We start from the raw sequence: 27,839 nt of genomic DNA, 5'->3' as shown, positions 1-27,839 counted from the left end.
ATGTGAGGTTTCGTCAGGTTCTTTATTATAACTGGTCCCCAGGTTCTGTTATGGGCACTTGGGGTTCCTCCTGACAACTGTCTTTCCCAACCCAGTGGATGCCATGGCCGTTCTCCCTGGCCGGGAGATGTGGCGAATGCTGTCGCTCCAGTGTGGAGAAAGTGGTGAATTGAACTCTCTTTCTCTTGCTGGTCGGAGAGTGGACAGACTCTGTGTGCACAGGTTTGCTCCGAAGAGAGCCGACACAACTGATGGGAGAGTCTGTAACAGACGCCAAGCAGCTGGGTCTCCTGGACAGAGAACTGCTCTTATCAGGCCCAATGTCTATCACAGTAGTGGTAGTCTGGGAGTCTTGCTGGACAGGGCTGCCTGGCACGCTCATCACCAGCTCAGCGTCTGTGCCAAGCCATACCCAGTCATGCCTGTGCCCTGTGGGCTCCTGGCCATGAGAGGGAGGCTTCTTGTGCCTGAATTTGACAACATATGAGATACAGTTTGCCAGGAACACCAGTATTGCGAGGCAAAAGACCCCCAAGAGAGCATACATGCCGATCTCCAAGTCTGTGAGAGGCCTGTTGGCTAACATTTCATCACCATCAATTTCTATTTCTGCTGTCTCCTGCCCAGGTTCCTCCACCCTGGTGGGGAAATTGTTGTAGTTCACCAGATTCCCAGGGGCTTTCACAGTACTAGTAAAACTAACACTGTTCATATCCTCCACTATCATGTTGTCTGAGCCATATCCTGTGCTGCTTCCACTTGGGTGGCGCTTCGTGCCGACATTTACCACAGTGGTAGGACTGCTGGGGTTTCCTGAACTGCCAGTCTTGCCCACTCCTCCTAGGCTGCCGCTGGTTATGAAGGTTCGTTCTGTAGATTTGATGGTGGTTGTGATCTTCTGCATGGCACCCTCTTCCCTGTCTGGGGTTGAGCCGCGTGGTGGAGACGGCTTCCTCTGCTGCCTCTCACTGTCCACCTCTTCCCCATCATTCCCATAATCACTGCCACTGTCACTGCTTCCAGCAGTGCTGCTGTTGTTGCCATCTGGCCGTCGGCTATTCACCTGGAACTTGATCTTGAGGCTGCCGTTCCCCACAGCGACAGTGCTTTTGCGTTTTGACTTCTGGCAGGCTTCACAGATAGACATCTCTACTCTGACCAGGACGCCCTCGCCTTCACCCTCTGCCACCACAGCCGGAGGCGTGCCCTGCACCGAGACCACCCCCTGGTCTAGAGATGTCACCATCACTCTGTAGTAAGCGGGATCAAAAATATCAAGAGGTGTCCAGCTGCCGTCACTGAACTGCACCCAGACACTAACCAAAGCTTCCTGAAAGAGCAGACAACAGTGTAAGTGTCCTTTGAGTTTTACGTTTATCTTTCAGAAAATAAATCCATGAGACTGTTACCTGTTTGGGGCTCTGTAGAACCTCTTGTGTACTTGTAGTAGCCAATATGGCCCTGTTGCTTCCTGGACTAAGCTGTAACGTCATGGAGAGGCCTGCAACCAACTGGACCCCCAGCTCTGTGATGGTCACTTTGTCATCCACGACTTTGATAGTTGTCTTAGCCAAGATTGCATCAGACAGTGGAGAAAATACCTGTAACAGAACAATATCAGATAGAATAAAGTCATTAGAGCCCATCAGACCTTATTTCTTTGTCAGGATCAGCTCAGTTTGTCATGGTCAGATCAAAATGAATCTAAATTTTATCTTATTCTTGTTATCCCAGTTCTGTGGCCAAGACTAATCCAAGCAGTATTTCACTTAGTTACCTGGATGGAAGTGGTCCCAAGGTCCCGTCCTGACAGCACTCTTCCTGCCTGAAGCCTTGCCACTCGTGGGTCTTCCACCTTCATGAAGTATCGGACCAGCCTTGTGACATCCACCTGCCAATCAGAGCCCAGGAAATAGGCCTTAGGGTCCCGGGGGTCCGCCTGCTCTGCTACAAAGTGAGTTAGCACCCGCACCAGGGCATGCTGAAACTGCAGCATGCAGCCCTTCCCCTTCCTGTCATCCTCTTCACTGGTCCATCTGGGTCTGGGACAGACAAACACACATGCAGGTCACACCTGTCACACGGCTAATGCTTTGACCTGCCAAACTCCAATCACTCAACCCCCATCTCTTTGCTTGATTGGATCACAATGCGATATTACAGTACATTATATAATGACATCAGAAAACTAAACCCTTGGAGGGATATGATTTGTATGGGCTGAAAGGCGCTTCTAGAAATCCCATGTAGATATCAAAGGAGAAAATATTTTTTATGTTCACCAAATTGTTTGCTTGTTTGTCTCACCTTTTTGAGGTTAGTATGGGTACCCTCCAACTTTTGATCTGGCTAAGCTCCGTGTCTGACACCTCAATCTGGAGGGGGAGTTGGGGGATCCACACATTCAATTCCAGCTGAGCACTCAGGTAGCTGTAGGTGAAATTCACCATCATCTTCACTTTGCCTTTTGTCTCTTTGCCGTTCACAAAAACATAGTCACACCTATCCGACACCTGTGTACAAAGAGATAAAGGGAATATGAAGGTCTTATCTTTTTAATTTTCCTGATAGTTTGAAAGTACATCTGGAAGTACATTTACATGTAAACAGTCTCTATCCAACTCAGGATGTGAAAAGACACGATTTTAACAAATAGGCCATTCTTACAACAACAAATGGCCTTGCTGCAGTTTTGCATTGTATGTGTTACCATAGTAATGTCAGCTGCCTGCAATAAACTGCAGCGATGATCACTGGTCCAAAGCTTTAGGAAGAGGCAGCATTGCAATTTTATGGTAATCAAAATATCATGTGGTGCAACGCTTAACATCACTCCTTCACAGCCAAGTGCATTCATTACAGCATAATTTCAAAGGTGACCTTGGCAAGTTTGGACAACTGCTGAAAGGTCTCATGGACATTTAGATACACATGGAGCCTCTCGAAACAAATTGGATAATTAAGACAACATTGAAATTCAGTTGCCAGCCTATGGAAATGCACAGGAGGGAATGGAGGGAAAATGGTGACTTTGACAGATAGCCTAAGGGGAAATACAAATAGCAAATAGTAAATAGACAACTCTCTCTCATTTGTGTTGAGGCAGCATCATCATTGCATCGGAGCATCAGTCATCCTGCACCCTTGATCAGAGCTTAAACCACGTCTGTGTCTTCCTCACTGCTAACTGGGGCGCCATGGCTGCTTCTCCAGAATAATCCTTTGCTTGATTTATATGCAAACAGCAGATTCAGAATATTTGACACTGAAGCCCCTGGAACAGTTGTTGTCAAGGAAAATATTTAATGCAAGCATGAAACATGAGCTGATTTAGTTCCAGTGAAGTCGTCTGGAGTTCTCACGTTTTAATTACGTGTGGAGGCAGTCAACCTGTCTTCGGTGATCTAAGACATTTCAGAGGAGCAGCTTCCAAGAGCTTCACTGAACTTAACATGTGTCATGTTCAAAAATGATTGTGGAGCATCAGTTGAAAGGGAATGCCATTTTTAAAGTGCCGCCCGCCCACTCAAACCTAGTCACAATCTCATTCAGCCAAGAATATCCCTGAATGTTTTTGGTGTCAAAAAAAGATATTTATTTCAAATGGGATTTGACTTTAATCACTAGATATAGTATTAAAGATCGGCTGAAATATATAAAAAAAAACCAAAAAACGTTAGGGTTATGCCTCACTGGCACAACTCTGTCAGCGGTTTCACTTTACAAACAAGTCCAATAAGTTCTAATGGGTATGCAAAATTTATGTAATACGAAGGAATAGTTAGGTTCAAGTGATTTCAATGTAAATCTGTCAGTCAAATTGTTGTGCTTTAAAATACTCCAACATTTAGCTCTGTTTCATTCATGCACATGCAGTGGGAAAAAAAAAAAAACAAAAAACAAAGCCATACCATCATGGCAGATTAGACTTTGTTTAGCTTTTTTGCTGTCACTTGTGCTATTCATTCTGGATAAATCCTTCCCTATCTATCAATCACAGATTTGATACTCTTCAGGCACACCAGAAGAGAAAAGATATCTGAGTCAAGCGGTTAGACTAAGAAGATTAAAGGGAATATTTGTGAGTGAATCTGCTATCTGGTCAGCAAATACACTGAGAGCTACAGTAAGCTTAGAACAACAGTAAAGTCAGCTACATTACAGGGTTGAAAACAACGATTTAGTCCACATCCGGCCTCTTGACATCCACATGTAATCCTCCTTTTCTTATAGCTGACACTCATCTGCACTTAATACATCTACACTTACTATATATGCCATCCCTACAAAATACTGAACAAAATAATGCACTCATTAGACAGGGCATCTGTTGTTTGGTGAACCTGCTTTGGGACATATTTTTACGAGAAGAAAACAATGTACTGTATTAGAGTCCACCGCATGTCTTTATTCTTTGTTTACAGCGCCACTTTACCCTTGAGTAAATACATTCACAGCCTTTGACCTCAGGGGCTGGGGGCCTGGCTTTCAATTTCATCAGTAAACAAAGCCAGCTTTTGGCAGTCAGCCGTGCACAGGTTCACAGGATAAAAGGGGCAAGTCACAGGATGGAAGCACAGTGGCAGACTGTGAGGCCATTTGTGGTGAGCAATTTAGCACAGTTGCTGTTCATTGTCTGGGAGATTGATGGGCGTTGTTGTCAGAGCCCAACTAATAGTTTGTTTTACTGTGTGGAAAAGAGATGGGGAGCAGAGGTGACTTTGGTACAACGTATTTGTCTGCATCTGTCGTAAGAATCACACGAGACCCACGTTGCCCCTATGAAGTGCTTTTTTTAATGTCCTCTCTTTAGATTGTCCTGCCTCTCCTTAGAACCAGGACCAGATGACTCACTTTCTTCTCTTTATGATGCTAAAGCCATTTTCATTCATATCTATTAATGGGGATTAAATGTTTTATTTATTTATTTATTTATTTATTTCATTTTAACTCCCCTTTAGGGATTTATAGATCTTTTCCCTTGTCATTGTAATTTTTATGCAAACCAAATGCTTCTAATTTGGTTGACAGCACGGTCCGTGAGCTTTGTGAGCTTTGAGAAAGAGGAAGAGGTGAAAATCTTACCTTGAGAACATCTTCATCTGTGGAGCTACAGTCTGTGTAGTCTGACACATCTGTAACTACTCCATCTTCCTCCACAGCTACTATCCTCAGAGGCATCACCACCTTTTTTCCAGTCAGGACAGCTGTATTCAGAATCTCTGTGTCCTGCAGAGACACAGGCACAACATAGAAAACGGCATATCTCTATTCAATTGCACATTTTATGTGGTTGAACTACCTGACAGCTCAAGATTTTTGAAACAGGAGTAGCATGAGGGGCAGAATGGCGGCATAGGGGTTAAAGCTCTTGCCCCACAACAATAAGGTCATGGGTTCGGTTTGGTGTGTGGAGTTTGCATGTTCTCCCCGTGATTGCGAGGGTTTCCTCCCACTGTCCAAAGGCATCATGTTCGGGTTAACTGGTGACTCTAAATTGTCTGTAGAGCTGAGTGTGAGTGTGAGTGTGAGTGGCTGTTGGTCTCTATCTGTCTCTGTGTGTTGGCCCTGTGATGGACTGGTGACCTGTCCAGGGTGACCCCGCCCCTCACCCAGACTGAGCTGGGTCGCACCCCTTGCAATCCGGAAACGGATAAGCAGCAGAAAATGAATGAATGAGTAGCAAGGGTGTAAGTAGAGGAGGATGGTTGAAGAGATGTAGCTCATGAAGTTTGACTCAGCAATCCAGCTTCCCAAGGGGAGGAGTTGGGGCGGGGTTAAGGCTGGGTGATGACCGGGTCACCACAGGACAACTAATCTTGGACTTTTCTGCACAGTTACGTACTGCAGGGGGATGTCATATAAGTTCAAACATGGCCAAATAATCACAGACATGAATATGGACTATGATTAATTTCTCCACACACGGTTCAGCCTGTTACCTAATGCTGAGCTGCTGTGGCAGGTAAAGCTGGTAGGACAGATACTGAATCGTTGGCGGCTCATCACTGAAGCAAGACACTGGCCTCTTTTGGTATGTGAAAGAGAGGCAACTTATATTTATGAATATGGCATAATTGAAATCCATTTGCCATGGAAGAGGAATCCTATGTGTGTGTGTGTGTGTATGTGTGTGTGTGTTTGCTTGCACAGAAGCAAATTTGTGTCCATGCATTGTTAATCAAAGCATGTAGATGAAGCAGATGTGTCCTCTGCTGTAAAAACACACTGCTTTAAATGAAGTAGAAATTATTTCATAGTGTGTGTGTGTGGAGATTAGTATGTGAGCAGTGAGGCACAGGCCGGTCAAGTTCTGTGAATGATCAGTTAAATCAAATTTAAAGAGACACTTGGGCACCCTCGAGTATGAAAATGAAGCAGATGGATACGTGTCTCTCGACTGTAAAACTGGTTTAAATGAAGCTGAAATAAGTTAACATCATTACTTTTTTTTTTTTTTTTTTTTTTCATCTATCCTTACAGTTAAAAACATTGATTTGAAGGTTGTGTCAGTGAGGCTTTCACCAGGATATAAACATATTAAACAGCAGCCCTTGCAGGAGTTCACGCAGCAAGGCTAAGAGTGATCAGTCAAGCACTAATGTCCTATTGAGCCAACCATCAAATCTGCTCATGTTTGGCCCTCGGCCTGAGGTCAGCTTGTAATCCACAAGAGAGATGAACCACTTCAAATTCACAAATCAGGATACTGTAGCATATTCTCATAAATTCAAGCATTCCAGCCCCATTATGATGGAAATGCAGCAGACAGGGCTGTGAAATCTAAGTTAACCACTGCTCAAATATACAAAATGAAGTAAAATAAACCTTAAATTGTAGTTGTAGGGTGTATGAGACAGATTGTCATGATGAACTAAAAACTGATCGATTCATGTGATGGATACATCATTGTAAAGAGGTAATGTTCCATATTTAGCTATTTCAATTATATAATTGATTAATGATAGAGGTAGCATAATAAAGAAGCCTTCAGCACCAAAAAAGAAACACATGAAGCAGCTGTTTTGAGGAGATGATGACCACATATCGCACATGGGAACAGGAAAGAACACAGAAGAGCGACATCATCTCACTGACAGTCAACAACACAAGGTTGAGTCTGCTCAAAATAGAATCCGTTTCCTGAGCAATCCAAAGTATATCCACACTCCTGCATATGCAAACCAGACAGCAAAGTGCATTTATTATTTTATTTTTTCGTGAACAAATGATACAGTGCAACGGTCTGCATAATTCAAAACACCGCAGACAGTAGTATTGACGCTGGATTTAATAATGATTAAGTGTGACATGGAAGCTGTCAGCTAACTCACCATCACAAGCGGAGCCAAGCCAACAAAGTCTCTCTGAGTGGTATAGATCCTCATGACTCCTTCAGTCTTGGCAGCATTTTTGGATGCAGACGGCAGCTCCAGTTTCCATATGATCACCTGACTGTCAAGCGGACTGCTCAGCTCCTCAACCTCAAAGTCCATTTGAAGAACTTCCAGTAGACTGCTTTCAAGCCTGGGTAGGACACATAGAGCTCAATTAGTTAGATAGAGACTTCCATAACTATGTTACCCACCTGCAGTGCTATCTCAACGTGCTGTCACTGAAAATTGTGATAAACAAAGCAAAACATTGACAGAAGACAATCAGAAAATTGAAAGTTACTGCAGCTCTCCAGTGTCAAATTATGTTATCTATAATTTGTATAGTCTTTCACAAACTATACTTTATGAGTTATCAGCAGCAAGACAAAATCTTTCCATCACAGCCATTGATATTTAATAGGATTACTTCCCCAATGGAGTCTCAAATTCTCTTCCGTCACATTAAGTTCCTGCAGAGATAATTATATCTGAATAGGGGTGCTGTGATTTTATCTTCAGTCTGTAGCTGTCAATGCAAGACACATATCCATGGGTCCAGGAAAAGCTGTTGATTTTTAAGACTTTTAAGAAGAACTTTTTAAGAAGAAGATTTTTTAAGAGGAAGATGCACTTTGTATTATAATTGATAAATCACCTAAGACTAAGACTCTGCAGCCTTGATAGCAGCTGACAGGGTGATCCTTTAAGTTCAATACTGAAATAAGTATTCTAACATGCTGATGTTTAGCAAGCTTACATGGTCATTAAGTGTTGAAGGATATGAGACATTGAAATTTTGACCTGGAGAGAGCAGTAGATGAAAAGTCAGACGATTATTTACAAGTCATCCTTGGCAGGGGCTGAAATTTGAAAGTTGAAAATGTTCTAAAAAGTCCATACAACAGTGGTTGAGGTAATTCATTCTGGACTGGGTAGCGCACCCACCAGCTCACATGACTGAGCCATGCCTCTAGAATGGAAACTCAAGTACTGTAGTGCGAAATCATCAGGTCTTTGCCGCTGAATGGCATTATCAGTCTGATCAGGGCTGATGTTTGATCCTCATCTCAGGTTTTGAGTATCATTCTTAACCACTGACACAAATATGATGCGGTGACATCAATGAGATCATTGATAGTGAAAAATCACTATTTAATATAGGTTACCTAACCATGCATCCCATTATTTCATCATTATTTTAATGACAACCATAAGACTTAAACTATTTCATATTTTCAAGTTTAAATTGTTGAGGCTGTTCAATGGAAAGAAGTAACTTGACAAAGCCTGAGACTGAATATTTAAAGCTATGTAGCTCAAAATTCATGCCGCGGTGTTGTGAATTTGACCTGTCTGGTGTAGAGGCTTTAAGGAGCAGGGAAGTGATCCCAGTAGTTCCAACACCACCCATTCCTCCTCTTTTTTTATTTTTTCGAGGGCTTCACATCTCTAGGCCTTTTCATATCCCGAAAAAGAACAGATCTGAATTTGTCTCTGCTGGCCATATGCACGAGATACTGGTAAAGTTAAGTGTAAACAGAATAAAAGGTGGTCTGAGGACAGCAGCATCCTGCATGCACAAAAAGTACAAGCCTTTGTAACTTATAATGGCCTCTCAGTGATGCCAGCCAGGACAGAGTGTCCTATCCATGGATTCAATTTTCTCCAATGGCCCAGGCTAGTATCCTTGGTTTTATTTCTTTGCACTGTATTGAACTATAGAAAAGATGTATTGGGTAAAAGCACAGTAAACATCCACATACCCACATGGACATTATCAGATCCTCTGTGTTCATTTGAACACAAATATCTGTGTCAGAACTGTGCAGACACGCAGTAAGTCCCATTTATTGCACAACAATTACCTCTGAAAGGCTGCATATCTGTCACTTTTGTGCATTAAAGGAAAAACGGACATTTCAAATCATATTTTGTTAATCCTTGCGCATAGAAAAGTCCTTCAATATTTTTCTTTCTCATATCTGCCCTTATTAAAAGCAAGACAGAGATTTGGTGTAATTGAATAATCTTGGTATATTGCTCAGAGACCTTAGATTAGAAGATAATAACGACATCCTGTTCAAGTACCAAAACAAGATATGATTGGCTCACATAAGCATGCCTATATCCCTCTTAAGTATGCATTAACACAGATACGCATGAGATAAGGGATGCTGTCATGCTATTTACGCCCTTGGTCATTCTTGTGAAGTGTTCAGGGCAGTGATGCTTCAACAACTTGTTTACGGCCAGCAGTGTGACTGGGAGTAGCAGAGCTTTAATCTTGAGATCCAAACCCAGCCGCTTCCACAGAGGATAAAAAAGAGCTTTAATATACAGATACAACAAATACTTTTAGGGCTCACTATAGCCAGGAAGATGAAAAGTCAGAAAAATCCTCGCAGTGCTGTGACAGTAGACACTTTCTGCAGGGGCTCTTTGAGTTTCATGACATTTTAGAGAGGATTAGTAAAAATGGCTGAGTGAAAAAATATGTTAACCCATAAATAAGTTGTCATAAACAATGTCATAATCCACAGTAAATGGGGAAAACAATTTAATGAGGTCAAACCAATAATGACGAGCACATAAGGTCAGTGTTCTTTCTCTGCTTAAAATAAGCTGTGTTTATTGTTGTGTGACCTCTTGAATTTGTGTTAGACAAACCCACGTTCAGCATGTGGAGGTTTAAATTTTTCCCTTGGACTGGAATGACACCATTTTATAATATGAGCAAAGTGCAGCAAATGTTATTTTGTGTTTAGTTTATTTTTTTTATCCTGTCGAAGTTGGCTGCATGCACTCGCTCTTCTCCACTATTCACTCACAGATTAGACCTTTAGTTTTGGAAACATTTCTTGGAGTTGGTCTGGAGGCAAAAATAATCTTACTGTTTGAGTTAAACCTCAATTGATTAGTTTTGGAGACCACTGTGAAGCTTAAATGGAAAAAAAAATGGAATTTAGAATCATGTGACATGGTTACTTTCAGGATGTTTGGATGATTTTGGTTTTCTCAATTGGACCGAATTACTGCAGCTCATTTGGATAACGTGTTAGCAACACTGGCATTGTGGTATTAAGCATCTGTGGTGCAGAACTTACATTCAAACATAAATATCTATCCATACACATGCATAGCCTTTCCACAGTGACGTCAAAGTGCAGTCCTCTGATGCCTTGCTGTCTTTTGTTGGCACTTGTATCTTAAGAGTAAACTGGATTACCATGAAATTTCATATCTCATATGCATAATAATTTCATATCTCCTGCAGTATGAATCGTGATTTGGGCTTTATATGTCAACATTTCAATGATTTAATTTCTTGTGTTTAGTATAATTAGAAAATGTTGGCACGCTGTCTCCACTGAGCTCGCATAACTGCTGCATTATCTGCATTATATCAGAAGACCATTAGAATTAGATTGCTAACAACCAAAGCCAAAATGGGGAACATGGTTAATGTCACATCTGCTAAACTTCATGTTATCATTCTCACAGAGTGCATATTGTAGCTGGTGTTAGCATTCAGCTCTAAATCCAGGCTCACACAACCGCAGGGCTCTAAGATGAGCTGTTGTGTCTCAACTATAAGAGGGTTGCTGTACTGCAGAGCAGACTTCTACCTTCAGCCTACACTTTTGGCCATAAGATAAGCAGTATTTCAAGATAGAGACGGACTGAAAGGACATGAGGCATCAACTTTTTACCGTCTTGTGGCAATGCCTTTTTTTGTGTGTGTCCTTTTATCTTGGGACTCGTGGACCCAGTTTATCTGACCAGAGTGTGAAATGAACTGAATCATCCCAGTTCAGTGAAATAAACCTCAGCTGGACTTGAAAGGCCATCTGGGATAAGCTGATGGCCAGGTGGAGGGTGTAGCCATGTTTAATGAGGTTATTGTGGAAGTTAAATACCACTTCTTAGGAACACAAAGAGCTGAATTTAAACGGCCAGGGTCTGAGTGCTGTATGAAAATGGCTCAAGTAAAGTTTTGCCATAATTGCCTTCATGGGTTGTAGCTATTAACTGGTAAATCCTTAGAAATGTTTAAAGCACAGAGGAGAACTAGGCCATAAAGCGATAAAAGAAATAGCAGTTGCAAGGGGTAGCTTTACGGGAGTACCTGCAGCAAACCTGTGCTTAGACAGTATAAGGCATGCCCTCCCAGGACCCAGCACAGTATGCTGCTGCAGTAAGCCGGCGTTGGACTTGCACCAGATACTTTGTCTTTCACTCCACATGTGCCAACAGAAGCAGCAGATATTGATATGCTTTACAAGATGTCGATGCCACATTACAATAGTGGCATTTTAACAGATACACTGTGAAACAGCAGCAGAGGAAAAACTCTCTCAATATGTGTTCTATATCCTAATCAAAAACAAAGCAGACACACAAACATGCCACCCGTATTGCCTTTTTCCAGGTATGGGAGCCTTCCTCTGACAAATAACAGCGATGGCTCCATCTGCACCCAAATCCAGAGTGATGTCCCACAGTAGAGAGTTACTGGGCGTCGCTGTTCGAAAGGTCACACCCTTCCTAACTGTCGCTCTGTGAAAAGTCAAAAAGGAAAAGGTCAAGAATGTGGTGAATGCAAAATGTCTCATATTCAAAACTAATGAGTTTTAAGGCAACAACTATCTTCTCTATTCAACATTCAAGTATTTATTATAAGTATTAATTTTATTGTTACGTATTGCGGAATAAATCCACTCGATTGCTTCATTCAGACTCTGCATATTTAGGTTATTACCAAAAATCAAGACTTTCCAAAAAGATAAAAAGCAAGTCTCATAGTTGATTTTCACATACAATGTAAAATACAGTAAAACAAAACACTCAGTCAAATTAAGAACTCATAATTAAGAACTACATGGGATGAAAATTATAATAGAAAATGTCACCAGTTGCTGATTAAAGGCCACTTGTACTCCACCTCTCGGACCATCCTCAATCCTTTTGCATTTTAATAGGAAAATAAAGCATTGTTCTTTGTGTTCAACCTCATGTGCACTCATTATTGAAACTGTAAGAGATCATTACTTTCCTTGGCATCTAATTTGTAAATGGTAGGTATTATGCATCTGAACATGTAGATGTTCCCAGTGGGCTTTGCCAACATAAGCAGCTTGCAGTAGGTCAAATGGTAATGAGATATTCTTGTACAAGAATTGCGATCAAGTAAGGCTGGAGGCACGCATGGCAACTCCGCCCCCGCCCCCCCCCACCCTCACCTCTGACAATACTCGTAATCCATATGGTCAACTAACTCAAAGCTCAAATGAGACGCACTCAATGCCCATCAGCAGCTCAGACAAAACAGGACATTCAGAATAACGTTGTCATGCGATTATTTGCTTTTCATCAAGATGCAAATCTGTATTTTATCTCTGAATCTGTGAGATAAAACCAAAGTGCATTATGAGTCTCTCAGGAGGTGTAATCTGACATGGGAGCAACAGAAATCTGATGTTGAACACTTCAGCTCTTAATTAAAGCTGAAAATAAAAAAATACAAAAAAAAAAAAGAGTGAGACAAAAGAAGAGACCAAAACTACGCAGCCAAGACTGTAAAATAATCTCTGATGGTTTGGTGGTGATTTGTCTGTGAGAACCTTTGGTGGTGACGGCATCTGCACTTTTTACATATAATCTGAGAAGTCTCATGGGCAGCAGACCTTGGCATGAAGGTCTGGAAGATAGAAATCATTTCACAGAATTAATTAATTTGACTCATCTTGTTAAACAACGAAAAGTTCAACAGACAAAAGAAGTTGTAGGTTAAAGGTCACAGTTAAACAGACATGAAGGAGAATGGTGGTTTTAATACTACCACTGTGATCAGGAAGACCAGCTGCACACCACAGACGCTGGTTTATCTGATTAGCAGAGGTTCAGCCAGAGAGCAGAGGGCTAAGAGGTAAAAAAAAAATTGCCCTGAGCGTAAAAAAAGAAATGCTCTGCTTTTGATTGCACACAACTGAATGCCACGATTTCAAAGTACCCGGACACTTTAACAGTCATATCCTTCCCACAAGACAGGTAGTTGTATTGAGGCCTCTATTGCCTCGCTACTTGTTTTACCACAGAGGTTGTGGCTCCAGATGTTTATCAGGAGACACGCAGGATTTAAATGAAATCAGCTCTGGCTCTGAGCGGTTCTCGTTAAATAAAACTAAAAAAAGGAGCCAAATGATGTAGGTGTTTCACATTCACTGTGCTGGTGTTGTAAATTAAACTAGATTTTTTGGTGTTCACTACAGTGAATGATGTAAAGGAACAGTAGCAGCTCCACCCTCATCAGCTACAGGGAGCACGCCACTGTTGGCCTGCACCAAATGAGCAAGGAGAAACGCATGTGCTTTTGATATAAACAGGCCACTGTTTTCCAATTAGGGTGAAATGTGAGGTGAAAAACAAGAAGGACAGTAGCTGCTCCCTGTTAATGGGGATACAATGAAGGCAATACTAATTATGTCTGCCTCTTGCAAATCAACCTGTTTTAATTATGGAAAGATAATAAATGACACTTTTGCACTCTGCCATATGTATCAACAATGGTGATGTGTGATCACCTGTGTATATGTGAAGATTTCAGTTTATAGCATACATCAACCCTCCATTATAAAATGTGTACATAAATTAAAAAATATCTGCATGTGGTAAATTATTAATGTAGTATATTTTGCCGTTACAATCATATACGAAATATATCAATAACTAACATTGTTTCAATTTCTAATACATTGTACACATGTACATATGATGCCATTATCGAAAATCTATGTATTTCATTTGTCATTTGTCAGGTAGACTCCAACTATCCAAGTTTATAAACTTTGGTTCATCTATTAGAAAAATTAGACATTAAAGGCACAAGAAGGTTTAATGTGTTACATTTAGCCTGAGCCGCATGTTTTGTTTATGCTTTTTATTTTGTGCTGCCCAAACCAACCTCTACAGTTCATCTAATATTATATTTCCTATTCATGTTTCATTGCTGTGATGCTGTCTGAAAATAATAATGAGTGCATAGTGATCATTTGCTTTAAGTAAGGAAAACTTTAATCCGACACAATCAATGAGGTAAGCAGGATGTCATGCTCGATGTATTAATGAGAAGCCCTAGGAGGACTGTTAATCTAGTAATGGCTCCTGAATATCATGCCCTGCTGTGATGAAATACCTCTGTGTATTGAGCTGAGTAGAGAACGGTTTAACTAATAAAAAGTGACAGTAACAAGAAGATTTATCTAAATCCTTTTTTTTTTTTTTTTTTTTTTAACTCCCTCTCAGTTCCTCATGTAGAAAAAAAAAAAATATATATATATCCCCTGCGACTGGAGGAGGCGTTTCTCTTCCAAGTGGTGGGGAACAGGATGTAGTGTCCACAGCTTTGGTTTGCAGGCCTTGAGGAGGCAGCAGGCAGGGGGAGGCACCAAGGCAGGGAAGATGGATGGCTGTGGAGAGTGGAACTGACAGTGTGTGAGAAAAGCAGCTCTCAGGTGCTGCACCTGCTATCCATCTCACTTCTGACCAGGCAGGACATGAGTGGCAGCATTGTTCCACCATTTACATGCTCTCCGCTCCCTCACAGACATTAACGCATGCAAAAATGCTCACAGACAAGTGGGCAAAAAATAGATACACACACTCTTAAATACGTTCAAGGCAGACCTTGGCTCCTGGCCTCCGTCAGTCAGTTCCTCTCCCTTGTTTATTTGTGGAATGCAGTTCTCTTTAAACTTGTCAAAAAGATCACAGAGCCAGAGCCAACAAACGAGAGCAAAATGATGAGGCAATTCAAAAATGTGAATACTTGAAGCGCAGACAATCCGATCAAAGACCTGCAAGAGAGATGGTATCGCAGGGACGTCTAGACAGCATGATCCAGATCTATTTCATCACTAACGCTGCTATCGAGACGCTACCTGGTGTTTGTAATTTACCTCTCCAATATAATTTGTGCTCCCACCTTTGGCTGTGTGAACGCAGCACTAAGGGATCCCGGTGCCCCCAGTGAACCCCAGTGAAATGAGAAACAGATGCAATCGTTAATTATGTAGTCAAATGTCCACCATTTTGCCAGTCTGATGGCTTGCCATCAGCAACGTGCTTCTCGTACTACGGAGCAGTTTAGGGAGCTGGGGAGACGCCCGTGTGACACTCGCCAAATGGCAGCTGCCACTGCACTAAAAATGCATGTAAAAGTCCTATCTGTCACACAAATGACTGATTAGACTCGCTGGTTGAAGAGCTCACTGAGTCTGTGTCATGTTGAGTAGTGGTGGTAAACTCGGTCCATTTTATGGACTCGGGTTAACCTGGGTCACTCACTGAATTGATCCGGTTCCCAACTTAGTCGTATAATGCTAATAATAATAATAATAATAATAATCATCATCATCATCATCATTGCATGTGCTTAAAATATATTCACCACATAACCAATACCAGTGAATCTATTACATCCATTCACTGAGTCAGTCTGAGAGAAGCCAGTGAACCAAGTCATCTGAGTCTACGGTGTTTCCGCTGAGTCCACCGACTTGCCTTGTGTAGTTGTCTTGTGAACTTAGCAGCGGCCAACCAGAGGATTCATAGGATCCAGGTTAATGGAGACCTCGGATTCGTGATTCATGATTCAGTATGAAGACTCGAATCATTAACCCGGCTGATTCAGGAAGCGACCAGTTCTAATGTTGGCGAAGAAGCTCAGGTTTATTTACTGCTACAGTGCGTCTCTTTATATAAAACCCGTAGAGCAAAACCAAAATGCTGAGCCTCATAGCCGACTTTCTGCTGCGAAGATGAAAATAAAAAGAAAAACTTGTGTGATCACACTTTCCGTGTGAACACAAAGGGGGTAATCTAATTGCCCTTCACTTGGTTGGAGTGATGATGATAATACATTATCTACGACCTTTATGAAAGTGTCACGGCTTGACAGCTTCATTTTGCTGGAATGGACAGGTGTGGCCTGTCTTTTTTTCTCAAGCGACCTCAAATTTACATGCCCCTCGACTCCAGGTTTATCATGCTGATGGGAGTGCATTAAGCAAAGCATAATGGGACATTCAGACAGTGATAGAGAGCACAGACAGCTGTTGAGGACTGGATGCGCAGACTTGTTAATGTGTTAATAAGCTGAGGGAGGCTAGCGCCATGTAACTGACTGCTAGTTAGACAACAGTGAGAGAATTTTTTTTTTTTTTTTTTTTTGACATAAAACTGGATTTAGCCACTGTCACATGAGGTTCATTCCTACAAAGCCTCCTAACTAGATTGTCAATTTTACAATCAAGAGATGGTGATAGTGTGGAAAGAAGTGGTGAGGAAAGGAGGGGGAAAAGTAAAAAATGGAAGAGGAGAGGGGATATTAGTGTTATCTTTTTCACATCCACATATGGTTATCTTTTTCTTTAGAAACGTGTGACTGAGTGGATGAATTACAGCAGCAATGATTAAAAGTGACTAAAGGAGGCTATCTTTTTTTTTTTACTTTAGCTTCATTGCTTAAGGTAAAATTAAGAGACAGAAAGAAAATGAAACTAACTTAAACTAATTCAAATACTCATCTAACCCTTTAAAACACATGAATGCACTGGTTTTGATCTGTAAAGATCAGATGAAATGCCAGATGAAACACCTTCAGCTCCGTGTTTGTTTGTTCCCTTTATGGCACCAGAGAGGAACTTAACAGCTAAAAGGACATTCTGACAAACTACTTCAGGCCCAACTCTGAAATCTGACAAGGAGGAAAACTGCACCCATGCACAGCTGCCCACTCAATCAATACTTAGCTATTCCAGCGTTCACAATTGATCCAAGTAAGTGACTGTCTAAGTGAATGAATGCAAGACCAGGTGAAAAGGGAATTAATAATCCATGACTGTCTCCACAGCTCCAATGAAGCATGTCTGAGCAAGTCAAGGAGGAAGTAAGTCAGAAATTATTTATCTTTCACAAAGTATTGATTGTGCTTATCAATCCATGAGGACAGACTTGTTCCTGTTGTTAGGATCCAACATGCCTTTGGATTTGCTTCCTTAGGAGACTTTTTTGTTCTTTTTAATCTGACACCTTCCTGGACATCAACCATAAACATTCCAAACGCCAACACGTGAATAATTTATTACATCACCTGAATCCAGACCATACATTAAAGACACAACATACTTAACTGGCTATCCAAATCTACAAACGAGCCAAATGAATAACTCTTGCATTTCATGCCTCCTTAAAATCCATTATTCTCTTATTTTAATCTGTCTTTAAGTAAAGCAGCTAGTGTATGGCATATTTTTTAAATGAAAAAAATAATCTGTCTCGAAATAAGTTTCCTATTCTGCTTTGACAGGTAACACTGACAAATCCAGCTATGTTTCCCTTTGATCCCCATCTGAGTAATGATAACAAAAAGGTTGTCCATGAAAACCAATGAAATCAATGAACTGGAACAAGCAAGTTGGAGGCATTTCATTCAAATCCAGTAACAAACTGATACATTGAGGGAGCCCTGACAACAGACTTGTTCTAGATTTATTTTACTTTTTATGCATTTGTGTGTTTCTTTTCCTTCAAAGAATTATAAATGGTTGAGGCTTTATATTCTGACATTAAATATATATATATCTGTATGTAATTAGTCTTCTCAGGGAAATAATTATTGCTTTAATATGGCACTATAAATGCACTCATCTCTTATCAAACAGGAATATTCCACTGGCAAAATAAGAGGAGAGCCTTAGTGAATTGAGTTACGCTGTTAACGCTCATTCTACTTCATACATTAAGTAGTAGTGCATTGCATTTATGAGCGCACATCCTGAGCACACCCATTACAGCAGAGCAATAATGAGTCACATGCTTCTTGTGACTTTATTTGATCCATGTCAACCTTGATGACTAGCGTTCTTGAAACAGCTCTTAATGTCACCAGCCTGAGCTCGTGCAAACGTGCATTTCTATGATTTACCTCAAATAATCTACTCCTACTTCTCGGAAAGACAGTTAACCTCTGTGATATTTTCAGAGAAATGCAATAATCCATCCTAAATCTCATTTCCTCCAATATTCCCTTATTTTTTGATAGCACAGGATTTTTCCTAGAATTAGAGCTGAGCACTCTGTTGGTGTGCAATCCCCCTTGTTGAATTCTTATTGGCCAATTAAGCAGCAGGCCTAATTCATTGAAATTGCAGAATGCACTGAATAGAGTCTTTACAATGTAGCAATCATGACAGTTGGAGACTCAGAGTGACGAGAGAAGAGTCTTACCTGAGAGTGAAGTTAGTCAGCTGAGCAGAGCTGGCCATGAGTACATAGAATGTGGCAATGTCGGTCTTCTTCAGTGGTTTGGAGGAAGTCCGTATGACAATGGCATTGCCAAGTTTGAGTCGTGAAAGCGTAGCCATTCCTTTGGGCACCTGCAAGAGACGCACACTGCCAATCCTCTGCATGGGAGTGACGGGAACGTACTCAGCTTGCTGCTGAGGGCCACTCAACTGACTTCCATCCACAGAGTTACACTTCCCGTTGACTTTAGGCTGAGCCTGGTAGTAGAGCTCCAAAGGGTTCCCAGCGGATGGGTCCTGCCTTTCCCTGCTGGTACCCTCTGACCCCGGAGCAAACCAACCAGGCGCAGGGGCCAGCTCAGCTATGCAGGTTCCCCTCTCACCTCCCATGGCACAGGAACCCCTGACCTCCTGGGTCTGCCAGAAGGCATATACTGTCACACACGGTAACTCATCCACAGCTCCGTCCCCCCTGCCCCAATCCCTCCCTGCAACATAGAAGAGAACGCGCACTTTGGGCTTGGAGGAGAACACCCGACTTGTCAACACGAAGGCCTGGATTTTCCAGTTAAAGGTGAAAACCTGCGGCGCGTTGAAAAGCTGCATAGACTGGACCAGATCTAGAGGCACGAGCTGCTCTGTGGACATAGCACCGTAGCTGGCATTGACAACTGGCTGGCGGCTGGCTCTTAAGATAACAAAGGGCTGCGTGTGACTCTGCATGCTGGAGTTCCTCATAAAGTCCTGGCCAGCCTCCTTTAGGAAGAGGTAGTCAGCGTCTCGCACATCGTAGTTGAGCGGCAAGCAGACAGGGAAAGGCACCAGGCTCCTACTGTCGCTGAGCTCTTTACTGCTCAAATCTGTAAATTAAACAGCAAAAATGTCACTGAACCTGTCAAAAGAGGCAGGAACATTTATGCAACTTGAATTCTACTTTAAACAACAGAAGAGTTTTTACTCCACATAAAACAACATATACAAATGCTAGCTGAAGCCAAATGATCAGCTGAGTGGGGCATCAGAGTATTACACGGAAATGCCTTTGAGCTTAACCTTAAAGTTCCTGAAACAGAACACAAAGGTGACATCATGCAAATTTCAACGATAGGAGCTTAAAAGTGTTTTCATTTTTCTAAGGCAGCAGCGTTTGCTGACATAGAGCAGCAGCTGAACTCTGTGGCTGTTAAAGGGAAAAATAAAAATTGGTAGTTTTGATCAGGGTCCAGTCTCTTAGGCTTCACAACCCTGGGATCACCAATATTTATTTCACACTTTGTCCAAAAAATATGAAAGCGTCAATCTAGTCATGATGGAAACCACGACAGGGTCACTGTCTTCAACTTGCATCTGGTAAAATGTACCTTTATGAACATGGTGTTTAATTAAGATGACAACCTTACATTCATTTTAATGAAAAATGATAATATCCTTTACACTTTCTGACCCTCTCTTCACGTCTAATCATGTTTGTACTGTCCCTAAATATACAGTTAAGTTATTGTGTCATGGCAGATGGCATACATTTTTTTTTTCCTTTAGAATTTACTTTTTAAAACATATTTACTAATAATAAGATGTACTGTAAGAGTGAGATGATTTCATTTTTTTTAACATCTCTTTATGTTGTAAATCCCTGTTTCCCCTGTACTGGCCCAGTTTCGCCTCTTTCATGGATGATCTATTTTCTCTCCTATATGGACGGGAAAGGTGGGCTCTGATACATCTGGCACAAGTTTGAAATCAGTCATCGTAAAACTGGGATTAAAATGGCTTTATAGATTGTCAGCAGGCTGTGAATTCCAGGCAGATCTGCTGAGGGGGAAAAAGGGAAACAAGCGTCCCATCATGAAAGTAAAAGCAAAAAAATGATCACGCTAACGAAAGCAGAAACGCACTGGGTAAAAATGGTGTATTATTCAGTGAGTGTATTTATCCATCAGCTGCTTTGTGTTACTTCCACAGTGTTTTCATGGATTACAGGCTTCCTGTTAAATACTCTGCATTGAATGACCTTTTTACATGAGTGAGTAAAAACAAACCAACGGCCCATAAATATTCCCTGATCTGGTTTAAAAGCTTGATGGTAAGTGTTTGTCCCGGTGGGAATGAGTCTAGGCAGAGGTCACCCGGCCATCGTGTGTCCTCATTAAACATCCATTTTGATAGAATTATGAAGATTATTGCAGCTGACCTGAGTGTGCACTGTTTATCTGATGGCTAATTGCCCTACTTGGTGAATTAAGGACAAAAAACACTCGTGTTTACTCTGGAGATTATGACAAAATGGATGATGCTGCTCTAAGCAAGGTACTGCATAGTGAAAAACAGCTAAACAAATCGTCCCACTAGTATACCTAAATCAACGAAAGAGATCATAGACGTGTGAAATTACAACTACATAGACACGCTGTTAGTGTTTTTTGAATGATGACAGCTTGAAGCTTTTTTCTGTCAAAGTCAGTCGCCGTGTCCCTCATGGCTGCCGGCGTCTGACAGGTCTGTCGATCACGGTCTCTTCTGCTTTCCTTCTTTATTCAACCCATGCAAAGTCCCTGTCACAACGGTGTGGCAGGTCACACAGCAATGACTACGCCGTGAGTGTCACAATCATGTCAAACCAACACCCCCTCATAACAGCAACGCACTCCGGCTCACACGCAACGAGGCAAGGAGTGCCAGTCAGAGAGGCAGAGACATGGAGTTCGGGAACAGGTCTGTCCTGGCTTAGCATACCAGAGGTCACAGTGGCAGATGTGCTGTTTAATACCACAGCTAGCAGCAGCTCCAGCTGGAGTGACTATAAACTGGCTCACTGTCTCCCAGCAGTGCAGCGCCAAGTTGGGTTTAGTGGGTCATCTGCGATCCTTTTGTTGTTTCTCGTGCTTTTCATTTCATGAAACTCAAAGGAGGCCCATTAAATGAGGCGTAGATAGCATACCATCTATTTGCAAATACGGTGCTCTTTCAGGATTCATTGTGTTTTAAAAGACGCATCCATCTACTTTGCCAATATTTCGATCATTTAACGAGTAGCCAACGTGTGCAAAACTGCACTTGAGTGGTTGTCTCGTCACGATGGGAGTCTTGCTCTGATCAACATAAGAGAAAAGCCACTGCACCAGCTGTTCCAGGCTCTCGCATCGCTCATTGTGAGGACCCTGAGCTTCTCCTCCTCCTTGGCTGAGTCAGAAAGCATCAGTGTTGCTGTGCAGACGTTAAAAGCCACCTCTCCAAGAATGCTTTCCCGCAGACTTGTTCACCATCTTGCACTGTTGCTTTATTTTAGTCTCTCCCTACAGTATGTAGGTTAAGTGCACTGTAGGAGAAAAAAGAATTTCCTTTTATGCAAGCTTTTAAATCATATTGTGTTCATCAGATTTTTGCCCCCCCCCCTTCCCATTGGAAACGTTTTTACTTATATAAATTTAGATTTCAGTCATCATGGCTGTTGATTGCCAGTAAAAAATGAACTTGTTGTACAGATGTGGGACTGAAACAGAGCGATGCATTGTATTTTCCTGCCACGGAGGAGCGTGCAAATGCAAAGTATTCATTTTACCTGTGATTGAAAAGTATAGTACTGTGATTTGCTCTTTGAAAGCAGCTAAAATGTTTACTTTGGGCTTAAAGCGCACAGATTCCAAAATAGTGTTCCCCATCACCAGCTTTAATAAAAACACTACACTGTCTAATGAGCACACTTTGTCCTGCAGTTTGTCTTGAGGCTCCATGTTAATTTTTTTCGTTGGCACGACAGTAGACTTTTTAGTCTTCTTGTCTTTCAGCATTATTTCTTCAATTGTAATCCATCTTTGTATTGTTCTATTAAAACACACAAAGCCTGAGCAGCCATTGTGAATTCTAATGTGCAGTAATGACTTTTACCATATGTGCAAAACAGCTTGCAGAAGTGAGCCGACTCCCAATAGCGTCACAACAACAATGAATCCCTGCATTTTAATCAGTAATTGGGGAGATTAAAAGTTTCTCTTTCATGCAGTCTTTCAAGTATTTTTGATGAAATAATGGCAAGGGGCAAGATGCTCATAACATGTATACGGCTTCAGTGTTCAGTTTCTTAACCTCATATTAGCTCAGTGTTTCCATCTTTTGACCGGCTGACCTTTCCCATGCCTCTACCTTTAAAACAGTAACACGGACTCTCATTAGACGCTGACAGCTTGCCAGTGAATAGGTCTTTAGACACAGAGATTTGTAGGGCCATTGATGTCATCTGACGGGCACTTAGACACTAGCAGTCATCTTGGGAGAGCCGACAGCTTACAGCAGTGGGAAGAAAAATCTGTGAGTGTGTTCAAGGAATTTATCTTTCAGCATTCTGGTCAGTTATTAAAGTGCATATCTAGAAATTGGAAGAAAGGTCTGGGCGGCATGTTTGTTAGAAATGTAAGCTGTGCTATAATGTAATGTCTGCGACAGGAACTGGAATGTTGTGGTTCCAATTAAATGAGAGTCACAAAGACCCAAGTTCACTGTTACCATCCTGGGCTGGTTATATTAAATTTAATGGTTGTTTCAGTGAGCAAAATGCATTCATTAGAACTTAAAATGTTGGAATATAGTGTTCATAACTTTTCACTTCTGATGTGATTATGCTCAGTGATCATGATGCTGAACATGAGCTAATATGTCAAGACGGTGAATCATGCTGCACATCAGACCTGGCTACATGTTGTTTCCAGGGTAAAAGTTAACACACATCACTTCTCATCAGTAAAATATCCTTCGCAAATCACGCTTGACAGCACTACATTGATCTTATGCAGGGAAGTGTTTTATGCAAACATACAAGGATGATGTAGGGCTGATCATATAGCATGTAATGCTCTGTGGGGATGGGCAGAGGAGAGCGGAGAAGATAAGAGGAGAGAGGGAGAGGGGGGAGAGATTGAGGGAGGCTTAAGCTTGTGTAGTGAGTGATTGGTAGGGATTGCTATGCAGAGACTCTTAAAGCTGCTTTAAAAATCTGTTTTATCACAATTTCTCAATTCTCCCTCATCTTTTTATCCACATAAATCAGCCTGCTTGCATTCCCTGGAAATAGCCATCTTTGAGGCAGTTATAAGCTTTACAGTAAATGCCTTTGTGTGTGTTTGTTTTCTTTCCTTCTTTTTCCATTATCAAAGTTCAGAATTTTGATTGTCTGTTTCTTGTTTGTCTTGCTTTGTGTGAAAATTAGCTTCTGTGGTTTTGTGGGAGACACCCACGAGGGAAAGTAATACATTCTCAGACAGATCCAAAATACGAGGCATTATGGCATGGCTCAAGATATGATATAAACCCATCAAGTCTTTTAGCCCCCACTGATTTCATCCTAAATGTTTTATATCCCACGCTGCTCTGACACCTCACTGCAGCAAGGAACACAAATGTTCATGCTAGCCCAACTGAAACACAGTATCACTGTGGAGTCACATGCAAGAATATGGCACAAATGAGGACATTTATATATTGTGTAGACTCATGTGGAAGGTTGGTTCAGTGCTGGCATGGCCAGAGGAAAGGCCCCCATCCCTCACAGCCATGTGCAAAAGACAAACTGTCCACTGTCACGGCTCATTTAATCTCAGCTGTTATCATTTAATACTATGCAGACACAAAATGCATGCTGAAACAGTGACAACCCCGAGAGGCTTCACTTCTGACTGCACTTTGGCATATGCTGCTCTTACATATGTCCCTCGCGAGTATAACAAAACAAGAGAGAAGGAAAAAAAAAGCAACCCTTAAAACACGCAGCCCGTTACTCTCGGGTAACTTACCTTGTGAGAAAATTGTTGCAATTGTTGCAATGACTATCTGTAAGCTCCTCCAGCTCTTCCATGAAGGGCTCATTTTGGCACCCTGCGCTGTGGCTCGCTGTGTCCAGGCAAGTTCCCGGTGTCCGTGAGATTTGGATTCCGTTTCACCAGAGTATGGAGCGGATCGTCTCATCCATTTCTGCAGCCCGCACACTTCTCATAATCACACCTGTGGGAGTACAGATCGCGGTGTAGCCAGTGTTCAAAGTAACATGCAGTGCGCATCGAGAGCCGATCATCCGCCGCTTTGTGCGTAAAAGTTGCGCGTAAAGATCCCGGAGCAGCGCGAGGCTGGATGTGGAAGTGCTTAAAGGAGGATGTTCGGCTTTGATCGATGTGACCCTCCTAAGGAAACAATCTAAACAACTCCAGACTCAGTCGATCTCCCGGACTGCCGCCGCGGCGGGGACTCTGCTGCGTTGCCTTTGGAAGATCCCCGACTGTCTTGTGCGCGATCCTCAGGGCAGTAAACTCATCATCTGTCACTGTTCATCCGCTCAGGATGAACGTCCAGCGCGGATTAACCCTGCGTTGGTTTGGATGGAATACCAGAAGAAATGACCAAACACCGCGTAGTGAGAGTCCGCAGATGTCTCATCACTTAATCTGTTAATTGGGGGGGGGGGTCGACTCCGGGTCGACATACAATGAAGCATTTTTTTTCTGATTTATGTGGCGATTATGAGGGACTGATGCTCAGATCCCGAAGAGGAATAGGAAGCAGGGTAGACATGCTTTGTAAAATAGATTATTGAACACACAATCCAATGGATTAAAACAGCATAAGAATAAAATCTTTACAGGGGAACAGTGTAATATACAGATAGATTAAAGGAAAAGGCGGGGAAGTGTTGACTTCTCTGAAAGTCAATTTTCGTGTTGTTTTATCAGATTACTTTATGATGGAGATAAGCGTGCCCTGAGATGGATATTCATCTGAAGGATAATTGAACATACTCTCAGTTATGAATGCCTTCTGCACTCAAAGTCAGGTTATTACAATCCAGTTTGATCGTCTGAGATCAGACTTTTTACGCTCTGTAATAATCACAGTTACAAATCAGGCTAATTGGGTCGTGATTACATCACCTCATAATTGTGGTTCATTAAAAATTTAGAGATTGATTAAAGGGGACTTTTTCTTCCTACATTAGGAATATCACAACATTTGGAAACTTTTACACTTCCTTGCATGATCCTGTCAGGGAAAAAAAACACCCTCAGATTTAATTGCAGTGGCATCAAGATTGTAATCGTTTCTAACTGGTTGAACGCATCAGGTGGCTTTTTAGTGCCCTCTGATGGTTAGAAGGAGTTTATCTGTCAGTGCAGCAAACGCGAGTTACTGGCCATTGCTTTCAGGTCATTGACATCAGAAATGAAGGGGTTTTCAGTTCACTTAATCCCACTTGTTAACAGAGAGCTTACTTAATAGAAGTTTGCATTCATGTAAAATATATGTATGTGCTTGTGCTGTCGGAGAGTGAAGCCTACACTCTGCTTAGGAAAGGGGACGCAGATTTCAGTGAAAGACAGCTGTCCATCATCTGTCAGAAAAAGAACAAAAGTTTTAAAATGTACAACCCAGCTGCAGACCTTGGGCTGTATCCAACAAAAGTTACGTGCTTGCAGACTTGTAGTAGTAAATGTAATGGAGCTTTATTGACTAATAAAGAGGATTAGCCAACATATCAACATACACAGTGTGTGATGAAACCTCACCGTATCTGGAGACAGGAGGAAGTTGCTACAAGCTACTTCTGTGAGCTCCTCCCCAGCACTGCAGCACTGTGATAAGCAGCAGCGGCAGCAACATCCGTGTGTTGGGGTTGCTCCAGTGCGCTGTAGCACTGCTGTGGGATAATTTAGATCCTTTCCCATTTACCTGCTCCTCACACACAGAGAAACACCAACTGCACTTTGTATTATGAAAGGCTGAGGTGATTTATCCCCCAAAACTGGTTGCATGCTCGGTCATACTCAAAAACACGGAACCGGAGGCTGGATTAACACGAATACTTGTCACATATACAGCCAAGCACAAAATATGTCATGAGCTTCAACAGCCCTTAACAGCTGAGTACTAAATACAACCACAATTTTCCCTGCTATGTAAATCAGACTTGAGACTTGAGGAGCTGGCAGCTGAATGGTTGAGTAATCTCCTGACAAAATCTTCATCTAAATATCAGAGACATGCTCTTGTAAGGAAACAGCCTTTTTAGTCACCTGATGTAGCACATAACATGAATCACATGTCGGAATTCACCCATCATTTAACATGACTTTAAGTTGTCTGGGGAGAAAAAATAACAGCAGCAGAATTTCGTGACCTTCCTTTGGTGAATCCATATAAGGGGCAGAGAGAATAGCTCGTGGCTGCTGGAAAAAACCATATAGTGGAAGCTGTCAAGAATATGTTATGAACACTTAAAGGACAGACAAACAACCCAGGCCTCCAGATATGCAAGTTAGAAAGCTGACATAGATGGATGTCACAGCAGAGATGTGCGAGAGTGGGGAGAGTGGCCATAAACTGTTGATAGATGCAAGTGCCATAAGGAAGGGAATGTGTTTTCAATGTACATCATCCTTCTGTTTGACAGATAGAGGTAGACTCTGCTGAGGTGCATTTAGCCACACACAACGCTCTAATGTTCCCATTCTCATTTTCACTGGCAACTCAGAAAAAGAGTGCACAATCATTTGCATATAGAGAAACATCAATAACTACTGAAGGTTAAATAGCAATGTAGACTTGCAGGCCCAATACACAGTGTGTTTGTTCTACTTTCACCAATAACATGTAGGCTAATGCTGTTCCATTGTACCCTCCATCTCCACGGCTTGAGTGTGGCGGTACAGAACTTGATGCTTCTTCCACATCGTCCACACAGAGAAAATCTTTAAGCGATCGGCTAACAACAGATATCGATGCACATTGTGAAAACTAGAGCGTGTCCTGGGCCAGAAGTTTCCTTTTGCTGTGTGGGCGCGATTGCATTTGCAAAATAAATGCCAATGCTTTCATTCAATGTAGTCTGAATTTTTTGGGCTATATGTCTGTAGCTTATTAGGGTTTGTTACAAGCAAGGGTGGCTGTCTAATGCTAAACTAACTGGCTGTTGGTTTTATATGTACTTTACAGACATCCGGAGTTCTTTTCACAACCCTGAAATCCAGAAGTCAAAAAATGGTTAGAAAGCAGCAAACAAAATGAGATACATTCTAACAACATATAAGAGGAACTGCCATAGTTTTAATGGCCCTGTGGAAGTGAGACTTTCACTCATGAAAATAAATTCCTCCCACTGGTAAAAATCAACACTCTGCCAAGC

At 41.8% G+C, this 27,839-nt stretch overlaps 1 protein-coding gene across 1 annotated transcript; it reads right to left on the bottom strand.

The window, feature by feature from the left end:
- Nucleotides 1-25: 25 nt before the first annotated feature.
- LOC115048410 (transmembrane protein 132D) lies at nucleotides 26-27,387 on the bottom strand. The gene is made up of 9 exons (XM_029509857.1): nucleotides 27,333-27,387; nucleotides 18,663-19,539; nucleotides 11,787-11,933; nucleotides 7,335-7,515; nucleotides 5,086-5,229; nucleotides 2,308-2,513; nucleotides 1,778-2,042; nucleotides 1,410-1,601; nucleotides 26-1,330 (listed from the first exon to the last, which is right to left on the bottom strand). Exons 1-9 carry the CDS (start codon nucleotides 27,385-27,387, stop codon nucleotides 26-28), a joined length of 3,372 nt encoding a protein of 1,123 aa, XP_029365717.1.
- Nucleotides 27,388-27,839: the final 452 nt, after the last annotated feature.

The sequence above is a fragment of the Echeneis naucrates genome, chromosome 9 (genome assembly GCF_900963305.1).
Source record: "Echeneis naucrates chromosome 9, fEcheNa1.1, whole genome shotgun sequence".
Lineage (NCBI taxonomy): Eukaryota > Metazoa > Chordata > Actinopteri > Carangiformes > Echeneidae > Echeneis > Echeneis naucrates.
The sequence above is the reverse complement of the archived record's forward strand: the minus strand, read 5'-3'. Positions and strand labels throughout refer to the sequence as shown.

Excerpts from the sequence above, each read along its gene's own strand:
- LOC115048410 (XM_029509857.1), bottom strand. The coding sequence starts at position 27,387 with ATGTGGAAGAAGCATCAAGTTCTGTACCGCCACACTCAAGCCGTGGAG. Across the intron at positions 19,540-27,332 it reads TCAAGCCGTGGAGATGGAGG|ATTTGAGCAGTAAAGAGCTC; the intron begins GTACAATGGAAC and ends TTTAATTTACAG. Across the intron at positions 1,602-1,777 it reads TTGGGACCACTTCCATCCAG|GTATTTTCTCCACTGTCTGA; the intron begins GTAACTAAGTGA and ends GTTCTGTTACAG.